We start from the raw sequence: 22,139 nt of genomic DNA on the forward strand, positions 1-22,139 counted from the left end.
GGGGGCTAAAATAACCTCTAAGAGGCGACTTCACCCAACATGTTGCTTGGCAATATGCTTGGGGCGCATTCTGTTGAACTTTATAGAGTAACAAGAATCACATCTGTGTTCACTTTAACTAAACTTTCAAAGCTCAACAGAGGTTTGTAACACAAATTGAACTTCTGCTACACATGGCAGGGACGTCTGGCAAAGCATTATCCTCACACTGTGATGCAAGTCACAGACCTGAACTATGATGGCCGGTAATGATATAGATTTTAAAGGCATTGATTCAATCACACGGTACATATGACAGCTGCATCACCAAAGTAACATGCAATGAAAATCAGAGTCGACATACTTTTGAAAAGAAACTTCATTCAGAAACATGTTGAAGGAGTGCGAGTTTATGGATACAGGAAACATTTTACACAATTATGACCGGAGATCATCATAGTAACACTATTTCAAAATGAGTCAATAAATGTCAAATCTTTTTGATTTGGAGGCAGAGAAACCCAAAAGTATGCTAAACTATGTTGTTTTCCCCAAAGTCAACCCTGCGGCTTTACATAATGTACTTCTCGATATACTGCATGTAACACTGAACCGCTCTTGAATATATCGCAAGAAATTTGAACAGCAGCACAGGTTTCCAACTCATGGGTGTCAGTGAGTCAACACCAGCTGGAGTCTGTGCTCTCTTAAAGGGAAAATCCAGCCTTATAGAACCCACACGTTCTCCCTCAGAGTAACGATGGGAACATGAACAAGTCACTCATAAAGCTGTGAGAGGTTGTAGCTCCTTTTTACCAGCCAAAACCACATTATAATTAACATCTTCACCAGTAGACTATAGTAAAAAAGGTAAACTTTAACCTTAGATTCTCTATCATTTGACATGCTCAAGGTTTTGACATTTAATTACTTCTCGAGGCTCACAAACTTGGACAGACGGTCTCTGCTCAGTGGGCCGAATGCACTATGTGAATTGTTTAAACAAGGATTTTCCCTTTAAGTAACAGGGGCAGTGTAAATAGCCACTTTACCACAGCAGGGACGCAAGTTACTGATTAATGCAACTCTACAACAATGGAATCAACACTGGTAGGTTGAAACTGTGTCTTTCAAACATCTCCTGTGGCTCCAAGCACAGTCACATTAACACCATTATAGCATTTGGTGAAACCAGTTGGCCCGCAGTCGTTTCTATTAAGCCCTGCTCTCAGGGACTGTTTTTACAGATCTTCATTTACTTCAAGTACAATGTGAACAGGACTGGAAATTTACTTGTTTAAGGGGTTGTTGCTTGCCAGAATCAACCTTCCTTGTATGCAGTTTCACTGGCCAGCTGAAATATCTTTAGACAACAGGACCGCCAACTGGGGACTGGTCACCTGCCAAAGTGGCCGGCAGATGTCAAACCACAACCAAATGTCGCCAAAACACTCTGCAGGTGGCTGCTGATGATTTGGAGTCCAGATTGTGTGAAATTTTCAAGCACATCAGGCAGTTCAATGCATCATAATGCACCGCGGCATGGATTTTTAAGACATGAATCTGATGTGACAACAAATCAGTACAAAGTGTGTTCTGATTACAATTCACTCATGATGTGCTTATAACGTCCTGTAATGATGTCACACTAGCTAAATGAGCTACACCTCAAAGCTGTTCCCAGGTCGTTTAGCACGGAATAACAAAGAGACCACCAAACAATCCTCCTGATGCACAAAGGGACGTTATCGGCTGCACTAGCTTCGCTTCTCATAAGAACACATGTGCCTTGCATGAGACTTCCGAGGCACAGCTTATTCAATAAGGCAATATGTACACGTGAACTGTTGTGTATTTTCTCTTATGCCGTCCTTTTATAAATAAAGTCTAAAATAATACTGTACATTCTAAATAATGAAATGGTGGCAACGAAGATGGAAATGCAGTAAAATAAAAAAAAAAAAAAAAAAAGAGAGAAAGCACCTAGAGATGTACCAACCCAATGAGGCCAAAGTGTTGAGTCAAATTTCTGCACATGGTGGGTCACTGACTGACTGACTGACAGACAGACTCTACAATATGGACATTCCATCAGGGTGGAGGTCCATTGGGGTGGGGGTTTAAAGGGGGATGGCACAAACAATCAGAAACTTACACCTCCTTTCACACAAAATCTGAGCCAAAGCAACACAATCCACCTGCCATCCACCTTGTCCTAACTTTAGGGGGTGCTGTAGATGAAGAAATCTCAGAGTTAATCAATACTAATTGAGAAGCTGTGTAATAATGAAATGTAAAAGAATAGGAAGCGATGAGTGACGTGATTACACCTATGTGACAAGTGCTCTGTTCCTGAAGCCAGTGAAGAACTAAACTATTACAATTAGCCCTATAGATTGGATTCAGTCTGCAGTTTTTCATATAAAAGTCAATTTAACAGACTGCAGGCTACTGTAAGAACTGGCATACTGATCAGTCTGTTATTGGATAATAATAATGTTCTTCTTTATGCAGTTTTGAAGCTGAACCATGTTTCTTTGCTGAGAGATAAAACTGGCAAAACACAAAATTTACATTCTCCTCTTAAAAAAAAAAAGGAAACAAAAACCAACACGTAAATAACAGATTTTTTTTTCTTACAAAAATGAATTAGCCATTAGACATACAATACAATTACATAGATACATATTTTCAATACCGCACATTCAATCTGCCAAAAAAGTAATGATTACAAAGCCAACAGAGATGCTGCCATATATATAGAGAGATGTATGTACAATGATTATAGCATTCATAATTGCACTATGCCTCAATAAATGTAAATTACAGGCTTATGTTCTCAAGAATTGTTACAAAAAATACTTAAAGTAACTTGGGAATGAGGAATTCGCAAATCAGAGGTGCCAATCGGAAACAAGAAGGGCTTACTTTGGTACAGACTTAACATCACCACTCTGCCCTTTCATGTAGGAATGAGAATGTATCCTCCACCGCTACTGAACAGTCAAGACAGTCGGGCTGTGATTGGACAGTTTTAAAGACATAGCTAAAATGTGACTGGATAGTCTGCAGGCTAGAGGGAAGGAGTTTACAGCCACGCGCAAGGTTGTGATTGAACGGTTTGAGCAGTTTGGTGCACCACGTGGCACCTACTCTGACAGCCTGCTAATTAACTTTAGCTTAAGTCAGTCCAAGCTTTGTGTGTGTCTATGTGTGTGTGTATGTGGGGGTGAGAGGGGTGGATACCGCTGCTGAATACTTCAAAAACTGCAGGAATCAGTTGGTTAATTGGTAAGTCAGTCGGTCAAGTCGGTCGGTCCAATTCTGCGTCCGATAGCCCTGCTGGCTTTCCCGTCCTCAACACTTTCAGTAAACAGTGCCAAGTGGAGTTGTTTTGGCATTGGCAATTAATAAACATATTACCATAACAAAAAGTGTTAATGTAGCACAGTTGAACTTAATCATTATCAACACTGACTCAGAAATTATTACCCGCTTCACTCTGTGTAAAGCAACCAGCACCATCATGGTTTTCATGACAGAGCTGAAGTCTCCTTGTGTGCTTCCTCGCCCCCTCGGCGCAAACCTCTGACAGCGTTTTTAAAGCCAATTTTTCTCACACTTCTCAACTTAAATGGTTATGTCAATGTTTGCTACATGACTCTCACTCAAATGACACTACCCCCCCCACACAAAAAAAATACTGGGAATGGACTCTATACTGTCACAAATGCTCTAATTAATGGATGGAACCAAAGTCAGTGCAATGTAAGAACAATATTATTAATAATAATAATAATAATAATGATAAAAATAATAATAATAATAATGAGTCAATACTAAATCAGTATGAAATAATTGTTGTTGTTTTTTTTTTTAAAAAAATCACAGTTTATGCCTATTTATCAAGAGACAAGCCAATCAGTCCTTTGAAGGAAAAAGTTCAAGCTGTCAACTGGAGGTCTGTTACATCACTTCCTATTGGGCGAAGGACGAAGCTTCAGAATGAACCGACAGGTAAGGAGCGAGGGCAAAAAGAAGGAATGAAAACCTTCTTATTTTTCTTCTTCTTGTTTATAAAAAGGCAGGAGGTAGGGAGCACACTGTATTCGTTCCAGCTCTGACGTATCAGACTGACGAAAGAAACAAGCCCCCAGACCTCGAGTGCACAAAGTAGTTTCTTTCTTTCTGTCAAAAAACTAAACAAAGAAAAAAACAAAAAACTTCACAATGCGCAAAGCCTAGAAATGAGGATAGTCGCTGTACATATCCAACAGTAAATTCCTACCCAACCCTTCCAAATATCTCGTCCCCCACGCCCCCATATTTCATTAACTCCTTAAATAGCAAGATAACATTAATGTTGCTCACCCCTTGGTGACCAAGAGATCAACAAATGGCAAATAAATTAGTATTATGCAACCATTAGATTTTTTTTTTCTCTGATTTTCTTTTCGTGTGTGTATATGGTGTATCTTTTCACAGATTACGTCAGTCAGTGTGTGTTGAGGGCCCCCTGCTGGCAGCCCTGCTCCGCTCTACACCAGGTTGTACTCCTTAAGGTTGAGCTGCAGGATGGTGTCTTTGACAGCCGCAAAGACGAAACGGATGTTCTCTGTGTCGGTGGCACAGGTGAAGTGAGAGTAGATGATCTTATCGCTGTCTGGGTTCAGGTCCACAAACATCTTGAGGATAAACTCTCGCCCTGCTTGGGCATCCCTCTGGGGACCTGGACAGGGGAAGATGTTGCTCTATGAACTTGGGCTACAAACACCAAAAAGTTTAATATCACTTTTGACAAGACTTTATTGACTTGCAGGTTGGTTTATTTGAATCTACAGGGCTGTGTGATTTGTTAATTAACAAACACTCATTGTACGCAGTACTGATTTATTTAATTGCATTGCCACAATGAGCCTACTCTCTACTCTGAAGATGCAGATGCTTGTAAAACACTCTTTATTAACCATGTCTTTATGGACTTTGCTTTGTGCACTGGGGAATAGAAACTGGAATAGAAAAGGGCCTTCCCCAAACTGTTGCCACAAAGCTGGAAGCATAGTATTGTCCAAAATGTCTTGGCATGCTGAAGCATTAAGATTTCCCTTCACTGGAGGTAAGGGGCCTAGCCGAGCCCCTGAAATCAACCCCATAAAGAGATGTTGCTGGATAATTTTGTCTATGTAGTGTATATACCAGAGATATAAGACATACCGGTATATAAACACACATCAATATGAACAAATAACACCTTCAGAATCTTGAATGTGACATCCGACTGAATTAGCATTTTTGTGATTTTTCTCACTCAAAGCAGGTTACTTTGTACTTCAGATGTTTGAAACATCATACTCACCATCATACTCTGGAAAGTAGTCAACCAGATGAGAGTACATGATCTTCTCTTCCAACAGATCCTTCTTGTTGAGGAAGAGGATGACTGAGGAGTTCTGGAACCAGGGGTACGTGATTATTGTCCTAAACAGAGCTTTACTCTCTTCCATCCGGTTCTGCAGAGAGAGAGAGAGAGAGAGAGAGAGAGAGAGAGTGTGTGTGAATGTGTGAATGTGTGTGTGTGTGTGTGTGTGTGTGTGTGTGTGTGTGTGTGTGTGTGTGTGTGTGTGTGTGTGAGGGGAGGAGGGGAGAGGTAAAGTGAGCGGGAGAATCACAGAGGAAGAAAGAAGGAGTTAATCACTTAATTAAACCACAGTCTTTCATACTCATTAAGCACAGATTTTAATAAACGTTTTACCGCACCAGAGGGAGAGCAGTAAAGATGAGAGGGAGAGAAGGGCGGCGCCTTCGAGACTTTATTTTTTCCACTTGCGTGTAAGTTCAGTGTTAAACTGAACAAAACAGCCACTCCACCCTGAAAGCAAGCCTCCGCTATCACATCAAATCGCTGGCACTGCAGTGTATTAAGAGCGATAAACAGAGTATCTCCTGTATATTCTAAAAATTAATCTAATGAGGTCAGAACACAGAGGACATGCAGCTGCTCAGTCTTCTCTTTCTGCAGTTTGCACACATGGGCACAAAAACAAGATGACGCACACATATGAACACACACCTGCTCATTAACAGACTTTAACAAACTAACACACGTGCTATATCCTCTTCACGAGATATATTCAAAACAGCTGGCTGATCATTTACAAATGCTTCTCACGGGAGGAGAAAAAAAAAAGGGTGGGGCACAGCCTGGCAGGAGGAGAATTCAATTGTTTTAAAGAAGGAAAAAGGTTTTCATCTTCAGAGCCAACTCACCCTTTTAAAAGACAAAACTGGTCTTGAAAACATGAGATGAAGCATCACACGGGACAATATAATCGCTTGGTTTGGCTCGGTTGTGGTTTATTAGAGATAAAACTATTCTCATTTTGTGTGCGTGTGTGGGTATTTATCATTCACCTCATTGTCTGATTCCACCAAAACCTGGTCGTACTCGCTGAGGGCTACCAGGAACATGATGGATGTGACGTTCTCAAAGCAGTGGATCCACTTCCTCCTCTCCGACCTCTGACCTCCAACATCCACCATCCTGTCATGATGGCAGGTGGCATCCAGGAGACAGAAAAGAGTCACTATACAAGTCCTGAAAATGATTGCTTGATTGCTCTCTTTCTTGAAGAAAACATCAACACATTTTGAGGGGTGCTTGCTTAACTGACTACAGAAAGAACACTAAGATTGTAGCTATGGTTTCTACTTCTACTGTAATTCCACCTGAGTGAGATGAAGGGCAAGGAGAAGTTCATGTAAAACACACAGAAGAATCAAGTGAAACCCTTCAAGTGGGTAAAGGCCGTGGTGTAAAAACACTCGATTACATGTTAAGCAACGCATTTCTAATATCACTGTTGGCACTTTGAACTTTAACAAAACATCATCATCAGCTGTTCATATTTTATGAGCTTGTTGTAGTTGCTGCATATAAAATACAAATCCACATTGTAAACAGTTCAGTACTACTATCAGATAAAAGCAGTTGGGTAAAAAGCCTCGAGAAATGAGATACTTGCATTGGGCGCTGGTTTCTCAAAACTTAGTAAAGATTTCTTTATTATTTTCCATCAACATATAAAATTGTGGATCCTGAATATATTCCTTTGCTCACCTGAATATGACGCTCTGCAGGTCAAATGGATATTCAATGATGCCCGTGGTGGGGACTCGAACCCTCAACACATCCTGCTGGGTGGGAAGGTAGGCTGGCTCGGCGATCCGGTCCAACGCGTTCAGGTAACTATGCACAAACGAGAGAAAATGAACCAGGACGCATATGTGTCCCCACAGAAAGCATCCAAAATACGACTCCAGTGCTTAGTCTCCCTCCAGAGAGTCGTGCATTTCACATCAACGCATTTAGCAAAGCCCTCTGTGAGATTTCTCATCAACTAAAACTTCAGAAGTCTGATTTTTATGTATTCCACTCTACTCACTATTTAGTGGAGTCTGATAGCTGGTATTCCCTCCTTCGGTCGTAGCACTCCTGGATGCCCGGGTCATTCCATAAGCTCTTGATTGCGTCTACATAAGGATTCTCGAACGTGCTGACCTTCTCTACATCCACCTCTCTTACGACATTGGCGTTAGCCTGGAGGGAAGACACAACCCAAGCAAAAACACCCAGCAAAAAGTAATACTTCATTAAAACTTCATCAAGCTTTTTTTTTTTTTTTTTTTAAACACAGTAACTATGAAAAGCCAATACAGGTTATGCAGTCCTAATTATCACTGGCTTATTTCCTCGCTCACTTCACATATTCTATATCCAGAAATTTCTTTACACCCTCGGGCTCAGCATGGGCCTAATATCTGAAGCTCAAATCCCACTGGGTCTATTAAGGGGAAAGTTTTCCGTCCCAGATTCCCATTAAAACTCTCCTGTGTCCCATGACAAAAGATCAACAAGTGCGCAACTGTTGAAACAGTTTTATTAAACAGATGAATTTTAGAGTTCATCTTTCGCGTCAGTCAGTGCTGTAATGGATGTGGAGATGGCAGACTGGACTACACACTCGTGGTAAGTCAGTGTGACAGGTAAATGATTTACATGGGTTTTAGACGTGGATATGGTGGAGGAAGGAGTTGTCAAATGTTAGAGACGTGTTTCTTAAGCTTATCATTTTTCAGAGGAATGTATTATCATTCTTTTTCATAGGCATCACAAAAAAACAAATTTTACAAGATGTCCTGGAAAACAAAACAGCGTTACAGTGTATATGCTGTATTATTCAGCCTACAAACCTGCAATCGCGGTAATAACTAGAAACGCCCTGACTGTCTGTGTCTATGTAATAGACAGGTTTCATTTTCACTTCCTCTGTGTCAGTGACCTCTTGTCACAAAGGTATAATAGTTCCTGTTTTGACCTCACATACATTAAAGCACAGGGATGTTGGGTACTAAGTTAGACACACATTCAGTAGTTCTGTTATACACTTAATTTATCCACTTTATCCTACAATAGTAGCATTGCTGTATTTTTCTATTGAGTTCTAAATGTCTTGTGCAAAACCTTAATGTTTAAACACACTGACCCCATGACAGCCACTGCAATGGTTGAGACACTGGAATTACTGTATGGTGTGATGTAAGATCAGAGGAAAACTTTAAATTACTAACTTTAAATTACTAACTCTCTTTCTCTACATTTTCTTTAATTAAAACAAATTACAGTGGCATCATTTTTGAGGGACGCACTTGATTTTTATTGTGTTCAAAGTGGGTAGAATTGGTGAGATGAAGCAGCACTTTCAGTTTCATTCTTCATGATCATGAGGGAAGCGAAAGCACACATGGAGAATGACGATCCACCACAAGAGCACAGATTCAAAAAGCACCTATGCTTTTAGTTCTGGTGCCATTAGAAATCTCACATTTCACACTAAGTGTTATCCAACACATACCTGTCAAATGCGTGTTTGACATTTGGGTTCCGTTTTGCCTATCAAGTCTATTCAGAAATAAATAACCAAACCACTTTTGACCTGACGTCTATTAAGTAAGTAAGTAAGCAAAGTAGCAGGTGTCAGCACTTTAAGAATTCCTTCAGTAAGACATTAAGCCATCCCTGACATTATTCCTCCACTAAAATGAATGGCGCCAGTGCCCGCTGGTGTACTTTTAGAAACACTACAATCTACTAAATAATTGACCAACTCTTCTTAATCAACTCTCGACAAAACTTGCCCATGCAGGGAGGAGCTGCAACAAAGTGGTCAGCTGTCACCTGAAATTGACTGTGATGACCATGACAACTAAACTCCACATCCTTTCATTTGTCACTCCTGCAGGACTACAAATGAAGAGAGTGGTTAAAAAAAAGGGACCCGATGGTGTGATTGCTATGAAAAGTGGGGTCAAATTTGGGTTCTCTTGTGTATTTGCGTGTCTGCATTAGTCTGTATATATGCACAGAAACGCACAAGCAAATACAAATACACACACAGTGTGACAGAGGGCTGGAGTGCTTAAAGGACACAGGAAGTGTCAAAAAGGGACAGGAAGCGATTATGGATGGCTGTTCCAAATAAGATAGACAGCACTCTAAAAATATACAAGGAAGCTGCGGCCGCTTTGTAGCGTCTCTCTGTCCTTTTCTCAAATACTGATCACCCTTCAAGACAGTCGTTATTTCAGTCGAGGAATTTGAAATGGCTCAAGAGAAAAGATCTCGTTTACCTTGTTGTGCTCATATTTGTAGGGGATCTTGAGCGTCTCCATGGCGCGGATCATTGCCTGCATGGCTGTGAAGATGTTCTGATAGACCAGTTTGGTGAAACCCCTTTTGTCCTCGTCTGAGTAACCGGCGCCGTGGATAATCCTCATCTGTTTGATGAATGTGCTCTTTCCACTTTCCCCAGTGCCTGAGAAAGTAGACGTAGAAAAGGAACAGAGTTTATTTGTTTTACAGATTTGTGCAGGGTTTCATTTAACCTGACAACACATTTAATGTCCTCTGTCAGCATCCATGTTCTATGAATGGAGTCAATTTGGAGTTTTGTCATATGTGACTTTCCTGGATCTCTAACAAGGAACAGCAATGAAAGTTATATGTGCAAAATAAAACAATTAATTAGTTAGACAGCAGAATCTGCCCTTTAACAACGTTAAATGATGAAACTGATGCAAAAATGAATGAGTGAATCCACTATGAGAGGCGGGGGCGAGAGTCCATTGCCCTCGCTAAAGTCATTAAGGGTTAAATAGCAAAATAGGTTTCAAAATCAATCAGTGATGCAGAAAATACACTCTTCCTCCTCACTGACTCAACACTTTTAAAACACCCTGCTCTCTGCTCCCTCTTGGTACCAAATATCAGCGCTCTTTACATAGATGAGCCGTCACATCTGAATGAAGCCGCAAGAAAACATCGATGTGCTCCAATGGCAAAATGCTATCCCGGTTCAGATCAAGTTATGATTTCCACGTCTGAAAAGGGCTTACGAGTTGGAGCTGGGGGCCTGAAAACCAAAACAAGCGCAAGCAAACCCTGTAAATGTGGATGTGATTGTATTCAGCAATGAAAACTATTCAAAAAAACGTTTTGAAACGTGTACGAGGACTTCTTGAAGGGGAAAAAAAGCTGAATCATGGCTCTTTGTAACACAACATGCTATCTTGGACGGAATGTTCAAACACATTTATACTTACGGATATGCAGTGCACGCGTGCACACACACACAGCATATAGTCACTGCACTGAGTCAGTCACGTGTATAATATTATGTGCTGCCTACTTTCCTCTCAGCCTGTTTGCTTGGTCTGGTGACAGACCAAGAACAACATCTCTCTCCTCTCAGTGGTGACAGGAACTATTTGGGTGTGAAGACCTGGAGGTGTACTTTCTCTTTGGTTCATTGAGAATGTTGGCAGACCAACAGAACAGTCTAACTTCACCTCACCGTTAACTCTTGAATAACTTTGGCAAGAAGGAGCGTACATTTGTGTGTGTGTGTGTGCGTTTTGTATGGCAGGGGCCAAGAGATGTGTGCTACATTCCAGTGTAACCTACAGACTCTGTTATAAAAGTCCGGATGTGTTACACGCCTTTTGTACTGTATAATATAAACTGTATTTTTGCAAAATTAGCTTCTCTGCTGTGGGCCCACAGCACAAACTAAGCACTTCACAAAACCAAGCTACAGACTAAAGCACTGCTGAGATACTATAACCTCCACAGAAATAGCTTTTCTATTGTGGGATTGCTGATTTAGAAGCTCGAATTTAGCGATGACAAAATTGGAGTTAACACAATTACCTCTGAAGTGCTCTTCAGCCAGACATTTAAAATCCTATTTACAAATCCATTTTATAGAGTGCATGAAGTATATATTTTAGGTAGCTTTGGAATATAAACATATGGCTAATTTGTTTGTACATGCTCTCCCTGTTTGGTTATGATTAAACTGGATTTTAAATTGCTTGTTAGTGCTACATGCTAACACTACACAAATATAGTTGAGTTATAACCTTTGATGCAATTTGAAATATTCACCTTGTAGCACCAAAAGGTGAGTGGGATTTGCCAACACCTGCCCCAACCCCAACACCCTCCCACACACACACACACACACAGTCCACCTATAATGTACTATTACCTCAGTAACAAGTTGTAGGTATTGCAGACCACGAATAGTGTTGTGCAAGAGTTAATGCCTCACAGCATCCACTCTAAAAATAGACATACTCTATTTTTCAAACAGGCAAAGTGGAACGGTGAGTAATCTCCAAAACTTAGATGAACTGTGCCAGTGGGTTTTGGATTTGTACTGGCACAAAGGATACGAGGTCATTCTGTGTGACACACTTCTGATCTCCTCGTGGCTGTTTCCTGCACAGGAAAGAACTTGACGTCCTCACAAAAGAAGAAGAAGTGAGTGGTTCATAAATGCATGCACAGATAAAAACCTTGATGATTATAGTTGGCTTTAAATTACCCCACGTCTGACCTGATAAATTAGTGATGAGATTCTGCATTTCAGTTTGATCTTACAAACTTGGAATGCAGTGAATTTGCAGACCACTGAGCCTACTTTTAAAGGGTGGAGTAAACGTTTACTTATCATTTCATTTACTCATCAAGTCCTACAAGACTAATACTACAGTATTTTATAAGGGTTAAATTAGCTTAACAAAAAGAAATTGATTCAAAGAATTTCTCCCTAATAATTCAGCACCGCTCGACTGCACCCGGATCATATAACGGATCTTCTCTACTGCACCAACGAGAGGCACTGAGAAAGACAGAGAAGATGGCAAGTAGAGTAGGTATGTGCTGGTCATTGGAGGATCCTGAGTCACCTTACAAACCAAAGCAGTGACCCAGGATTAACATGGTGTTTGGGGGGGACAAAAAAAGAAAAAAAAAGAAGAATACAGGTGTTTCTGAGCTGCCAAATAGTTACACCCTGGTCGCAAACCGATAATCACTAACCACATTTTCAGGTAACCAGAAGACCATGTGAATTTGCTAGCTTCCAAAGTTCAAAAAGGCTGCTGTTCACAAGTCTTCGAAGCTGCTTGTTTTCACAGCCCCTGAATGCACCATCGACCATGCACAGAGACGCATGCAGCTGACTCGAGGAGAGAGTCAGAGCAGAGGGGCAGCCATACTCCAGTACCAAATGCTTCAATCTAAATACATTTCTCTTTACAGTCTATAGCATCTGTGTAGTAGTCCGTAAATCAGTAAAAGAAAACATTGTTTATTTTTCATTCAGTCTTCATTTAACGAGGGTCAGATTTTGCTTGGAACTATAGGATTGTTATGTGGCTTTCATGAACTGAAAGTTGGCAACTCTTGAAATAACTCTACAATGTACTATGTACTACAAATACTATGTCAAGTATTTGAACGTCCCCTTGTAGCAGGATTAATCACACTGAAAAGTACTGAAAAGGAGTTTTCCTCCTTAATTCTGCAGTTTCTATTGCTGCACTGTCAACTTGGCCGCATTCATACAGTAATCATATGACATCTTTAGTGCTTCTTCTCACAATCACAACCACGTGTTTGTCAAAAGCTTGTTAAACGACTGCGGTGGACTTTGTTCAGTCGCGGCCTTGACAAAGTTCCCACAGCTATCGTCTGTCCGATAAAAGCAGCGGATGGTGATTGGAAAGCTCAGCACTTTTGCAAATGTTTCTGATGGATGATATGCAAAATCTGACCGCAGATGAAACACGCCGTGATGCTGCGATGATCTTAAGAGTCGTTCAGCAACTTTGAACGCACTTTAGTAGATGTCTTTTGCGACTAAAGATGTTTAAAGATTCCATGCCCCTTGTCTACGACTCTGTGTGTGTGCACGTACGTCTTTGTGTGCAAAGGGGGACAGGCATCATAAACTAGGTCCAATGGTCTCTTGAGGATTTGAGCCGGGCTGTGCCACTTTTGTAACTGAGCAATTTTAAATCAATTTAGCACATGGAGAGCAGCCTGATAATTATTTATGTTTAACCTTTCTGATCACCAACAGATGTCTGAGAGTCCTCGGTGCTAAATAAATAGTTTAGATGGAATGCAACAGATTTCTCTCAATTTCATCGTGTCCCAAATGAAATTGGCACTAATTTAATTATATAACTGATAAGATTTTTGACCATAAATATAACAAATTTACATTAAAATTGACCTCAGTCCAGGGTGACATATTCAAAATGGTTCTTTTAAATGACCACCAGTCCAAACCCAAAAGATACGCAGCTTTCTATTATATATGGCAAAGAGCCTGCTCTTGGCATTAACACGCATCTCGAGCAACCACATGTGATCGGATCTCACTTCCCCAGTCTACTTGCAAATAAACACGCACATAACTGGGACAAACAGACACAAGTTTTACACAAAGAAAGAAACAACTTAATGTGTACAATCCTCCCCCAAATGATTGCAGACAGCATTTCACAAAGCTTACAGAGTTTCTCCTGACTCAACTCACAAAACTGAGCGGTTTTTGAGCAAGTCTGGGGATTCTACGCTCGGGCGATGAGTAGCCCATATTGGCTAAATGCAAATGGTGAAATGAGCTGAACCAGTGCGTTCAAACAGTTGAACAGGACGTGCTTCACTGTGACCCCAGGGCACATTTGTGTACACACTGAGAAAAGAATGTGGCCACCTCTGAATGTGGTCTCAGCGATTGGATCTCAAATGCTTCCTCACTGCATCTCGGCCGCATTCACTCCTGTGTTTAGAGCCGTCTGCTTATGATCGGATCACTCAGGACGGATGTTGAACCCAGGTCTGAACAGAGCCAATGAAAAGCATCACATCCTTACATTTGAGAAGTTAGAACTGACGAATGACCACAACTGAAAAGATAACTCAATTATCAAAGAAATGCCAGTGATTGATTCACTGTTTCAAGGAATTCCTGGTTATTTTAGTCTTCAGTGGGGATAAGTAACAGTAACAGTATGTGACCACTCTGTGGGGTGAATTTTGAATAAATTAATGTAAAAATAATAAGCTACTAAAACACACTACTATCCTCAGAGAGCTCACACTTTGTAGATAGATAGACAGATAGATAGAGAGATAGATAGATAGATGACTTTATTCATCCCTGAGAGGAAATTAGGTTGTCATAGCAGTCCGGTATACTTGAAAACAGTAAAACACACAATGACACGAAATACTGGGTATAAAAATAGAATAAAATACACTAAAGGGCACTTGTGTGAAAACAAATAATAGTAAAACAGTATCAGAATATACAATTTTTTCAGAGTGCAAAAGGTACAAATGCAAACCTTTATGCGTGTCCTGTCAGTACTTTCAGCTCAGTGTATTATGCATGGTAAACATGTTCTAGTCAATGCAAACCGTTTCTAGTAACAAGTACTGTAATCATGATCCAAACAAACAAACATTACGCAAACAAGACCATCATCATGTGAATTTGGTTATGACCATAGGAATCAAAATAAAAGCTACCGCGCTGCAGCTGACTCAGTTTTAGACGTCAGAGCGTCCTTGAACGCCGACGAGTTGTCGCAATGCTACTTTACCATGCTTTCCTAGAACAAGTTCAAGTTACTCTTGTAGTAATAACAGTAAAATGAACTCAGCTCAGTGAAGATGATAAAATATCTAATATAAATACTATCCAATCTGAAAAACAATCTGAAAAGATGGAAACCCAGAAGGTAGAAAATCACTCTAAAGGCAAACATCTGGGGAACTGTCAGCAACAACATGTATGTAGTTTGTAGATTAAAATGTACATAGCCACCAATATTGTCCAATTTTTTATTTTTTTTAAAACGTTTAGAGATCTTTTTCAGAGAGTATCCCAACTGTCTAACACAAATATCACATTGCCTTTCTTCAGCAACACAGATTCTGTATTTCTTTCCAGACTGCAGTCACTATGTCACCGTTCCACGGCTAAGCTGCTGCTGCTTTCCTCTCTCCTCCATTCATCTTGAACTTCCCATGACTGCACAGGTTTGGAATCTCAGCTAATGTAACGGAGCAACAGTTTCTCCCTTATCTGCCCTGTCACTTTACTTTTCTCCAGATCTAATGCCAAGCTTAAACGGAGACCTTCATCAAATACAGCGACAAGAGAACAGCATAAGTCGTTGTTTTGTTGTTGTTTTTTTAACATCATTTAGCGTAATTCCCCACAGACAAGGTCTCGCCAATTAAATAAACACTGTCTTAAGCTAAATGCTGTTATGCCGATGAACAGTCATGGGGATGAGAGTAGCAGAAGTTGTTGAAAGTGTTAGTTTTCAAAAAGCATCGGTTGATTTTAATCTCCTGCACATTTCAAAAAGACTGACAAAGTGCTCCTCTTTATCTCAACAACTAGTTAAGTGCCCTCTAAGCTTTGTCCACTGCCCCTCCAGTGGAGCAGCTCAGTCAATGAGCCTTGATGGAAAAACAAAAGTGTTTACTTGTTCACGTCTAAATATACAGACTTCACCTATTAGATGTTTTTTGCGGCGATGTCAAAGGGAGGCTCTGAGATTAATTCTCTGTCACCACAGCAGATTAATTTCTCTGACAGAAATAAGTCAAAGGTCTTATCCAGCTCTTGGCATTATTATGGTGCACTCTAATATCAAGTTTTACTTTGTTTGGAGGTGAGGACATTTTTGTGCTTTAATAATTACGACATGGCTGCTGCTGAGGTACTATGCAGCTGTTAGCATCTTATGATTAACATAATAATCTCATTAATCTTCAAACTAGCTGTCATGTGTCCATCAGTTACATCATTGATCGCCCAACTTGAAAACTCCTCTCAGAAAGTAAACTCTAAATAAGAAAAAAAACTATAAAGCTTCCTAACAACAGCAGCAGCATCTTGTTTTCTCGTCACTGAAATATTTCCTTGCAGAAGGACATTTTGACATAGCTAGAAAAGCACAGATGGAACTAATAACATTTATGATGGTTCAGTTCTTTTGCCATCATGCAATGCAGCACTTAACAATGTTATCAGTAACACGTGTGTTTGACACGTCAAGATGTACGCACTTAAAAAAGTACTCAAGTACTGCAATTTTGGAACCGCTCAGTTATGGAACTGTATTGTGAACATCACAAAAAGTTTATTTAGCTTGGTTTCAAAGTATCTGAAGTCGATGCCACATTTTGGCACAGTATATTGCGTGGAAAAGCAGTTGACCTCGTTGGTTAACGTGAAGCTTTGTGTATCAACAGGTGGGAAAAAAATAAAAAAAAACAAAAACCACATCTGTTTTTTTTCTCCCTTGTAAACAGTGAGAAATAAGATCTCTTCCAATGGATCATGATTCATGACTCATGATTCATTCTCACTTTGTGTGGTTATGCTCATATATAGCTGGAGGAGATCAATTTCAGGTGGTTCTAGCCAAGACGTCCCGCCTCATTGTTCTTTTGCTTCGGACATCGATTTTTACTGTACTTTTCCTGAGTCACCTATCTTAGGGAAGCCTTTAGTATCTCTGACTCATTAGCTGGCTTTAAACTATCCATATCCCAGACAGCTTCTAAGTGTGCAAACCCGCTCCTCCTCCTCCCGCTACATCAACTCCTCCACTCTGTTGCTAGTTATGTATTCTTGGTAATCTGCCCAGGTTAATTGAGTGTTAATTTTGGTGCATCTCCCATATTAGCTTATGATGCCTTAATGGATATTAAATGCACGAGGAAGATGGATTAATGCTTTCAATGTTTTTTTTTTTTTAAACTTGATTATTTGTTTTGTTGTGTGGGCTTCGATGTACACAGTCCCTGTGGATATAAAGCAATTAGCGGATATGAAAGACTACAAGTGGAGTTTAAAAGCCGAGATGGTTTGTGAAAAACCAAGCAATCGACATTTTGGAGAACTGAGAAACTTCTAAACTTAACCAGAGAATTGTCATAGCACATCAAGCAATTAGTGAGTTTTAAAACCAAAACTACAAGGATGACACATGAGTTAATGGAGTCTTAATGAAGCATACACACAAATACTTTTACTGTGAATTCAGAGCCATATATATCAGCTCATTTATTTGATGACTGGCTGATTTAGTCAGAATTGCCTGTGTATGTATGAGTATGAGTCTCTTGTTCCTATCTGCGCTCCTTTCAGTTTTTAAATGCCACCACTTACTGACCCTACAACACTTGACATGACAACACCACACAGCAGACAGCTACATCTGGACAGAGGAGTGCAGCTTTCCAACTTCTCCATGTAAAACGGAACTATCTGTGTTTGTTAGAGAGAAATCACACAAATGGTTCATCATTACAGGAAACTTTATACTCGGCTACTTAATGGCTCGTATCTCCCCTACGACTCAATACTCAAAGACATTAATTGTAAGCATCCTGTCATTAGAGGCGTGCTACAAAACCACTCTGAAATATAAGAGCCTTTATCGATAGGACCTGTTACTGATAAGCGGCTACTGGAGAAAACATAAATATTAAACGTGAATATAATCATTAATTCTTTCATATGGGCCATCAGATGATTTGTATCACATGAGAAGAGTGAGTAATCGCTAAACAAATGCCATGTACTGCTTAGAGCACTACAGTTACATCTCCAAACTTCATCACTTTTTGGTCTGGGTCACTGGCTGTTTATGTGTTTGCGTAATTGCCGAATTGCTGGGTATTAAAAGAGATTAGAGTGCAACAACAATGCAGTTATTTGTCCATAGTTAACAAGGGTGGTGGCAGTCAGCTCCTTCAAATCCTGTTAAGGGGAATTCATTTCATCGTTCCCGTGCTAACAGGAGGGCAAAGGGGAAACCTCTGTCCCCTCAAGAAGAGGCAAAAACCTTACATGTCATCATCATAAAGTATACTGGGTGATGTGAACTCATGTCCCAGCCTCCTCCACCAGCTTCTCCATCGTGCCTTCTCTGAGGAGCAGAGAGTAGGGCATTGGATCAGGAAGAGAGATTTCTGGCACCACTCACCACGGTCATCACGACTAATGGGCTTTTTGTTGAAAATCTAATTAAAAACGAGATGGTGAGTAGTTGACTTGTTTTTCTCAAACTTCTCCAGTATGACTAATACTTCTTGTCAGGATTGCTGACCCTCCAACCAACTCCCCACCCTGACATTTCACAGCCCCACACTGTAAAAATGCAGTTTTAAGATCTTTTGGCACTGTTATTTTAGGATTGTGCATTAAGACATTGGTGGCTGTTAAGTTATGGTTAGATAAATAGAAGGATCGCCTTACTTCAACCCATTGTGCCTCTGCTCCTGCTGCGAGGAACGAGTCAGTGTAGGCTTCTGTATTGTAAACAGTGGGTGTGGGTCCATGAGCATACCATCACACAGACTTCAGTAGGCCTATATGATACGACAGCATGCTAACCCAACATGCTCCACAGATTAAGACACCTGTGATATAATCATTGCCAGGGTTAGTAGGTGTTAAGATGCAACTCTGACTTGATTGTTCCCAATATAAACGCTAAAATTTGGCCCAGCTGATATTAGACACACCACCCGGATGGGCCATCTTTGGTTCTGGCTACACTGGCTGCAGTCAGAGCCAGTGAGTGCACAAAGAAGCAAGAGGCAAGAGTTGACCACCTTGTAGGGACTGGTGAGCATTTGTTTCCCAACAGTTATTCAAATCAGGTGTTTTTATTGTCCTGGGAGCCCTATAGGCCTGGCTGGGTGACATCTCCTCCCCTCTGCTGAGCTGCCAATCTGTGCACTCGACTCAACAACACCGAGACAGCTATTTCACCCACCCACTCCCCCCAACTTCACTCAGGTGGGAAGTCCCACTAATAGACCCCCACCCCTGTCCGACAAAGGTATTTGTGGTGAAAGGAATTTACTTCTCTCCCTCCCCCGTGTTTCTGCCCGTCGAGCTTACCGAGAAGCAACAGTTTCAGTTCACGCCGTGCGTCCCTCTTATCCCGGCGGAGCTGCCTTTCGATCTCGTCGTTGATCCGCCTGGCTTCTTTCGCCTCCTCGCTGAGGCAACACGCCATTATGGATTCCAGGGTCATTCTCTCTCCTTTAGACCAAAAAAAAAACCCACACACACTTTCCTGATTTTTTCCTCCTTTTACTGATTCATTCAGATGTCAGATTCGCCGGAGTAGAAAGAAAAAAAACAGGCCTGTGAATGCCAAATAACGTCCTCATACAGGCCTGGTGGTGGTGAAATAACGCGTGGACGCCCTTATAACGAGTGTGAACAGCGCACAGATTGTGCTGGAAGAGGAATATTAGATATTTGAGAAATTACTGACCCCCCCTCCCCCTGTTTTGGTTCGCTTTCACGGCCTCCCGACCGCTTCAAAATAGTGTCCAAAGCGGTTTGAGTTGAATATCACTGCAATCTTAATTGGTGTAATCTGCTTTTCCTTCTCAATACGATCAACAGATCCTTTTAAGACACATCCTCCGTACTGCTCTGTGTGATCTCGTTAAGCGTTGCCATCCGTGCCCGGCCACAGTCTCTTCAAAGTCTTCAATGTTGTTATTTTTCAATCAACAAAATCCCTTGTGTTCAAGTTATCGTCCGCGGGTGTGGGCAATCTAAAAAACACATGAGTAAAGCTGTCGGTTTATTTTCCAATGGCTCGACTCCCGGGCGTGGTAAGGCAGAATATGGCGGACTTTCACTCCAATCCGCTAGGCTGGGATACAGTACAGTTATCTCCCTCTGTCTGCTTAAAAAACCAAGAAAGCCACACATAACATCGCATTTAAGCCGGAGCCCTCGATGCCGCAGCGGAGATATCCTAGTTTGTGTTAAGAGGCGTTCACGTCCACAGCTGGGTAGCGGGCTGACAAGAAAGGAATAACCGCCGTGTTTTTCGCCGTTTTTTCCCCCGGCCAATCTTCTCCTTTTCCTCAATTCTCTTCATGTATTTTTATTACAGAGGCCATCCACTCCTGCGCTGGCAGGGTGACGTCGGCCTCCCATCGACTATGGGGGAGTGTCACGTCAAAGAAACGCCACACAAGTATTTATACCCCAACCTGTGGAATAGAAATGTTTATGAATGGAGGAGCTGGACTCATATCTGTGTGGGCATGTGTGTAATGGAAGGCAATGCCACTGAAACTGTGGCTTTGTGTCGACTTTGTGGGAGAGTGTAGTAAAGACAGTTAAAGAGGCTATATCAATAAATGTGATGTATTTTAGTGGAAAATTATTTGATTCATTTTTGTGTGTGTTTGTGATTGCCTGGTCGTTTCTTCTTTTTTGTCAAAAATGTTCATCGCTTGGTTTAACAAATCGTCTTGGCTTTAAAACGCCACTATTAGTCTTTCAAATCTCTTAATTGCTTTATATCTACATGTTCTGTGTACAATGAAGTCCACATAACACAACAAATTTCAAATTTACAAAATAAACCCTTAACATATTTAATCCATTCTACATCTAATCGTCTGTGCACAGGTTTATAGTCCAGATGGCTAAATATTCCCTTTAAGAATTAGTTGTATTGTTGTTGGATGCAGATTGTGGTGTTATTGTTTTAGATTGCTGGTTAGAGTTTTGACATCCTCACAATTGATCAAACACCAACAGAATCACATTACATTGCATAAATGTACTGCAGGGCAGCTGGACTGAATCACACTATATAGGCTGCAGGCGTCCTTTAAATAATATCCAAGCTATGTGTACATCATCTCTTCCATATATCTTTAATAAACTAGACTTGACCAGTTCATGGTATTCTAACAAGACACCCATACACTTGTGAACTGATAAATGGATGAATAGATTGATGGATATCTGGATCATACCATGAATCCACAGATGACCACCACCACCTTTCTTGTGTTATCAGTAATTTAACCTTATTTTACTGCCTTTACCACAACAGGGCAATAAGCACTCATAGTTGGAAGAACAGTCAGTCATAAGTTAACATATTACCGTGAGCAGTTTTGTTTTGAGGCTTTTGATGCTGGGTCTTGTTGTGGATGTCTTGGGGCCTACCCAGTGAGAACTGTAAAGAGCTTGGGTCCCAAGTAACATGCTGGGTTGCTCATTTGCATCAGTGATTCAGATTAGGGTTCATAGCAGTGGCTGTAGAACAAGTGCTGACCTGCTTTATTGGCCAGTTTTTGTTGAGGGGCTTTTTTGTGTTTAAGGCCTACCTGAAAACTTAACAGCTTTGTTCGAGTCACGTGCTGCGTTCAGTCTATAATACTGACAGTTGTAATTACAATTATTTTCTCTTCCCCGCTTTACTTTGCTTCTTATTTTAGGAAATAGCTTCACTCCACTCCAAACCCTTCAAGTGGAAACATAAGTCTTAGTCAAATTGGAAGATTAGATATTCTGATATGTGCATATGACCATGTTCAGATGATGACTTTAAATGACCATATGTGAATACTGTAATTTTTATCTATATACAAATGTCTAGCCCATCTACATTTCTTGGATTTTAAATCAGTCCCAATTTAAGTTGTAATTAAATAGCCTTAGCACACCTTTAGAAGTGTGTGACATAAACTGCTTCTCTAGTCATTGTGACAGTGTAGGTGTTACCAGGGGATCTTAAACATTTTGTAAAACCCCTGTTGAAAGGGACATATGCAGGAAAACTTTTTTGTTACTGTCTTCACTATATGTAAGAAATATTTCTGAAAGAGAAATACTTATATTGTATACTTAAATACAAAAATTGGGAAATCACCATCATTTTAT

At 40.6% G+C, this 22,139-nt stretch overlaps 1 protein-coding gene across 1 annotated transcript; it reads right to left on the reverse strand.

Moving 5' to 3' along the window:
• Positions 1–340: 340 nt before the first annotated feature.
• Positions 341–20,443, reverse strand: LOC124058369 (guanine nucleotide-binding protein G(q) subunit alpha). Its single transcript, XM_046387549.1, has 7 exons — positions 19,332–20,443; positions 9,667–9,851; positions 7,422–7,576; positions 7,097–7,225; positions 6,391–6,520; positions 5,336–5,489; positions 341–4,708 (listed from the first exon to the last, which is right to left on the reverse strand). The coding sequence occupies exons 1-7, from the start codon at positions 19,465–19,467 to the stop codon at positions 4,518–4,520; spliced, it is 1,080 nt and encodes a 359-aa protein (XP_046243505.1). The 5' UTR covers positions 19,468–20,443; the 3' UTR covers positions 341–4,517.
• Between the last annotated feature and the right edge of the window lie 1,696 nt (positions 20,444–22,139).

The sequence above is a fragment of the Scatophagus argus genome, chromosome 4 (genome assembly GCF_020382885.2).
Source record: "Scatophagus argus isolate fScaArg1 chromosome 4, fScaArg1.pri, whole genome shotgun sequence".
Taxonomy (NCBI): Eukaryota; Metazoa; Chordata; class Actinopteri; family Scatophagidae; genus Scatophagus; species Scatophagus argus.

Bases quoted from the DNA above. Each gene is read 5' to 3' on its own strand.
- LOC124058369 (XM_046387549.1), bottom strand. From the start codon at position 19,467: ATGACCCTGGAATCCATAATGGCGTGTTGCCTCAGCGAGGAGGCGAAA. The intron at 9,852-19,331 runs GTAAGCTCGACG...CTACTTTCTCAG, and splicing joins ACTGAAACTGTTGCTTCTCG to GCACTGGGGAAAGTGGAAAG. The intron at 7,226-7,421 runs GTGAGTAGAGTG...GTTTGTGCATAG, and splicing joins CTATCAGACTCCACTAAATA to TTACCTGAACGCGTTGGACC.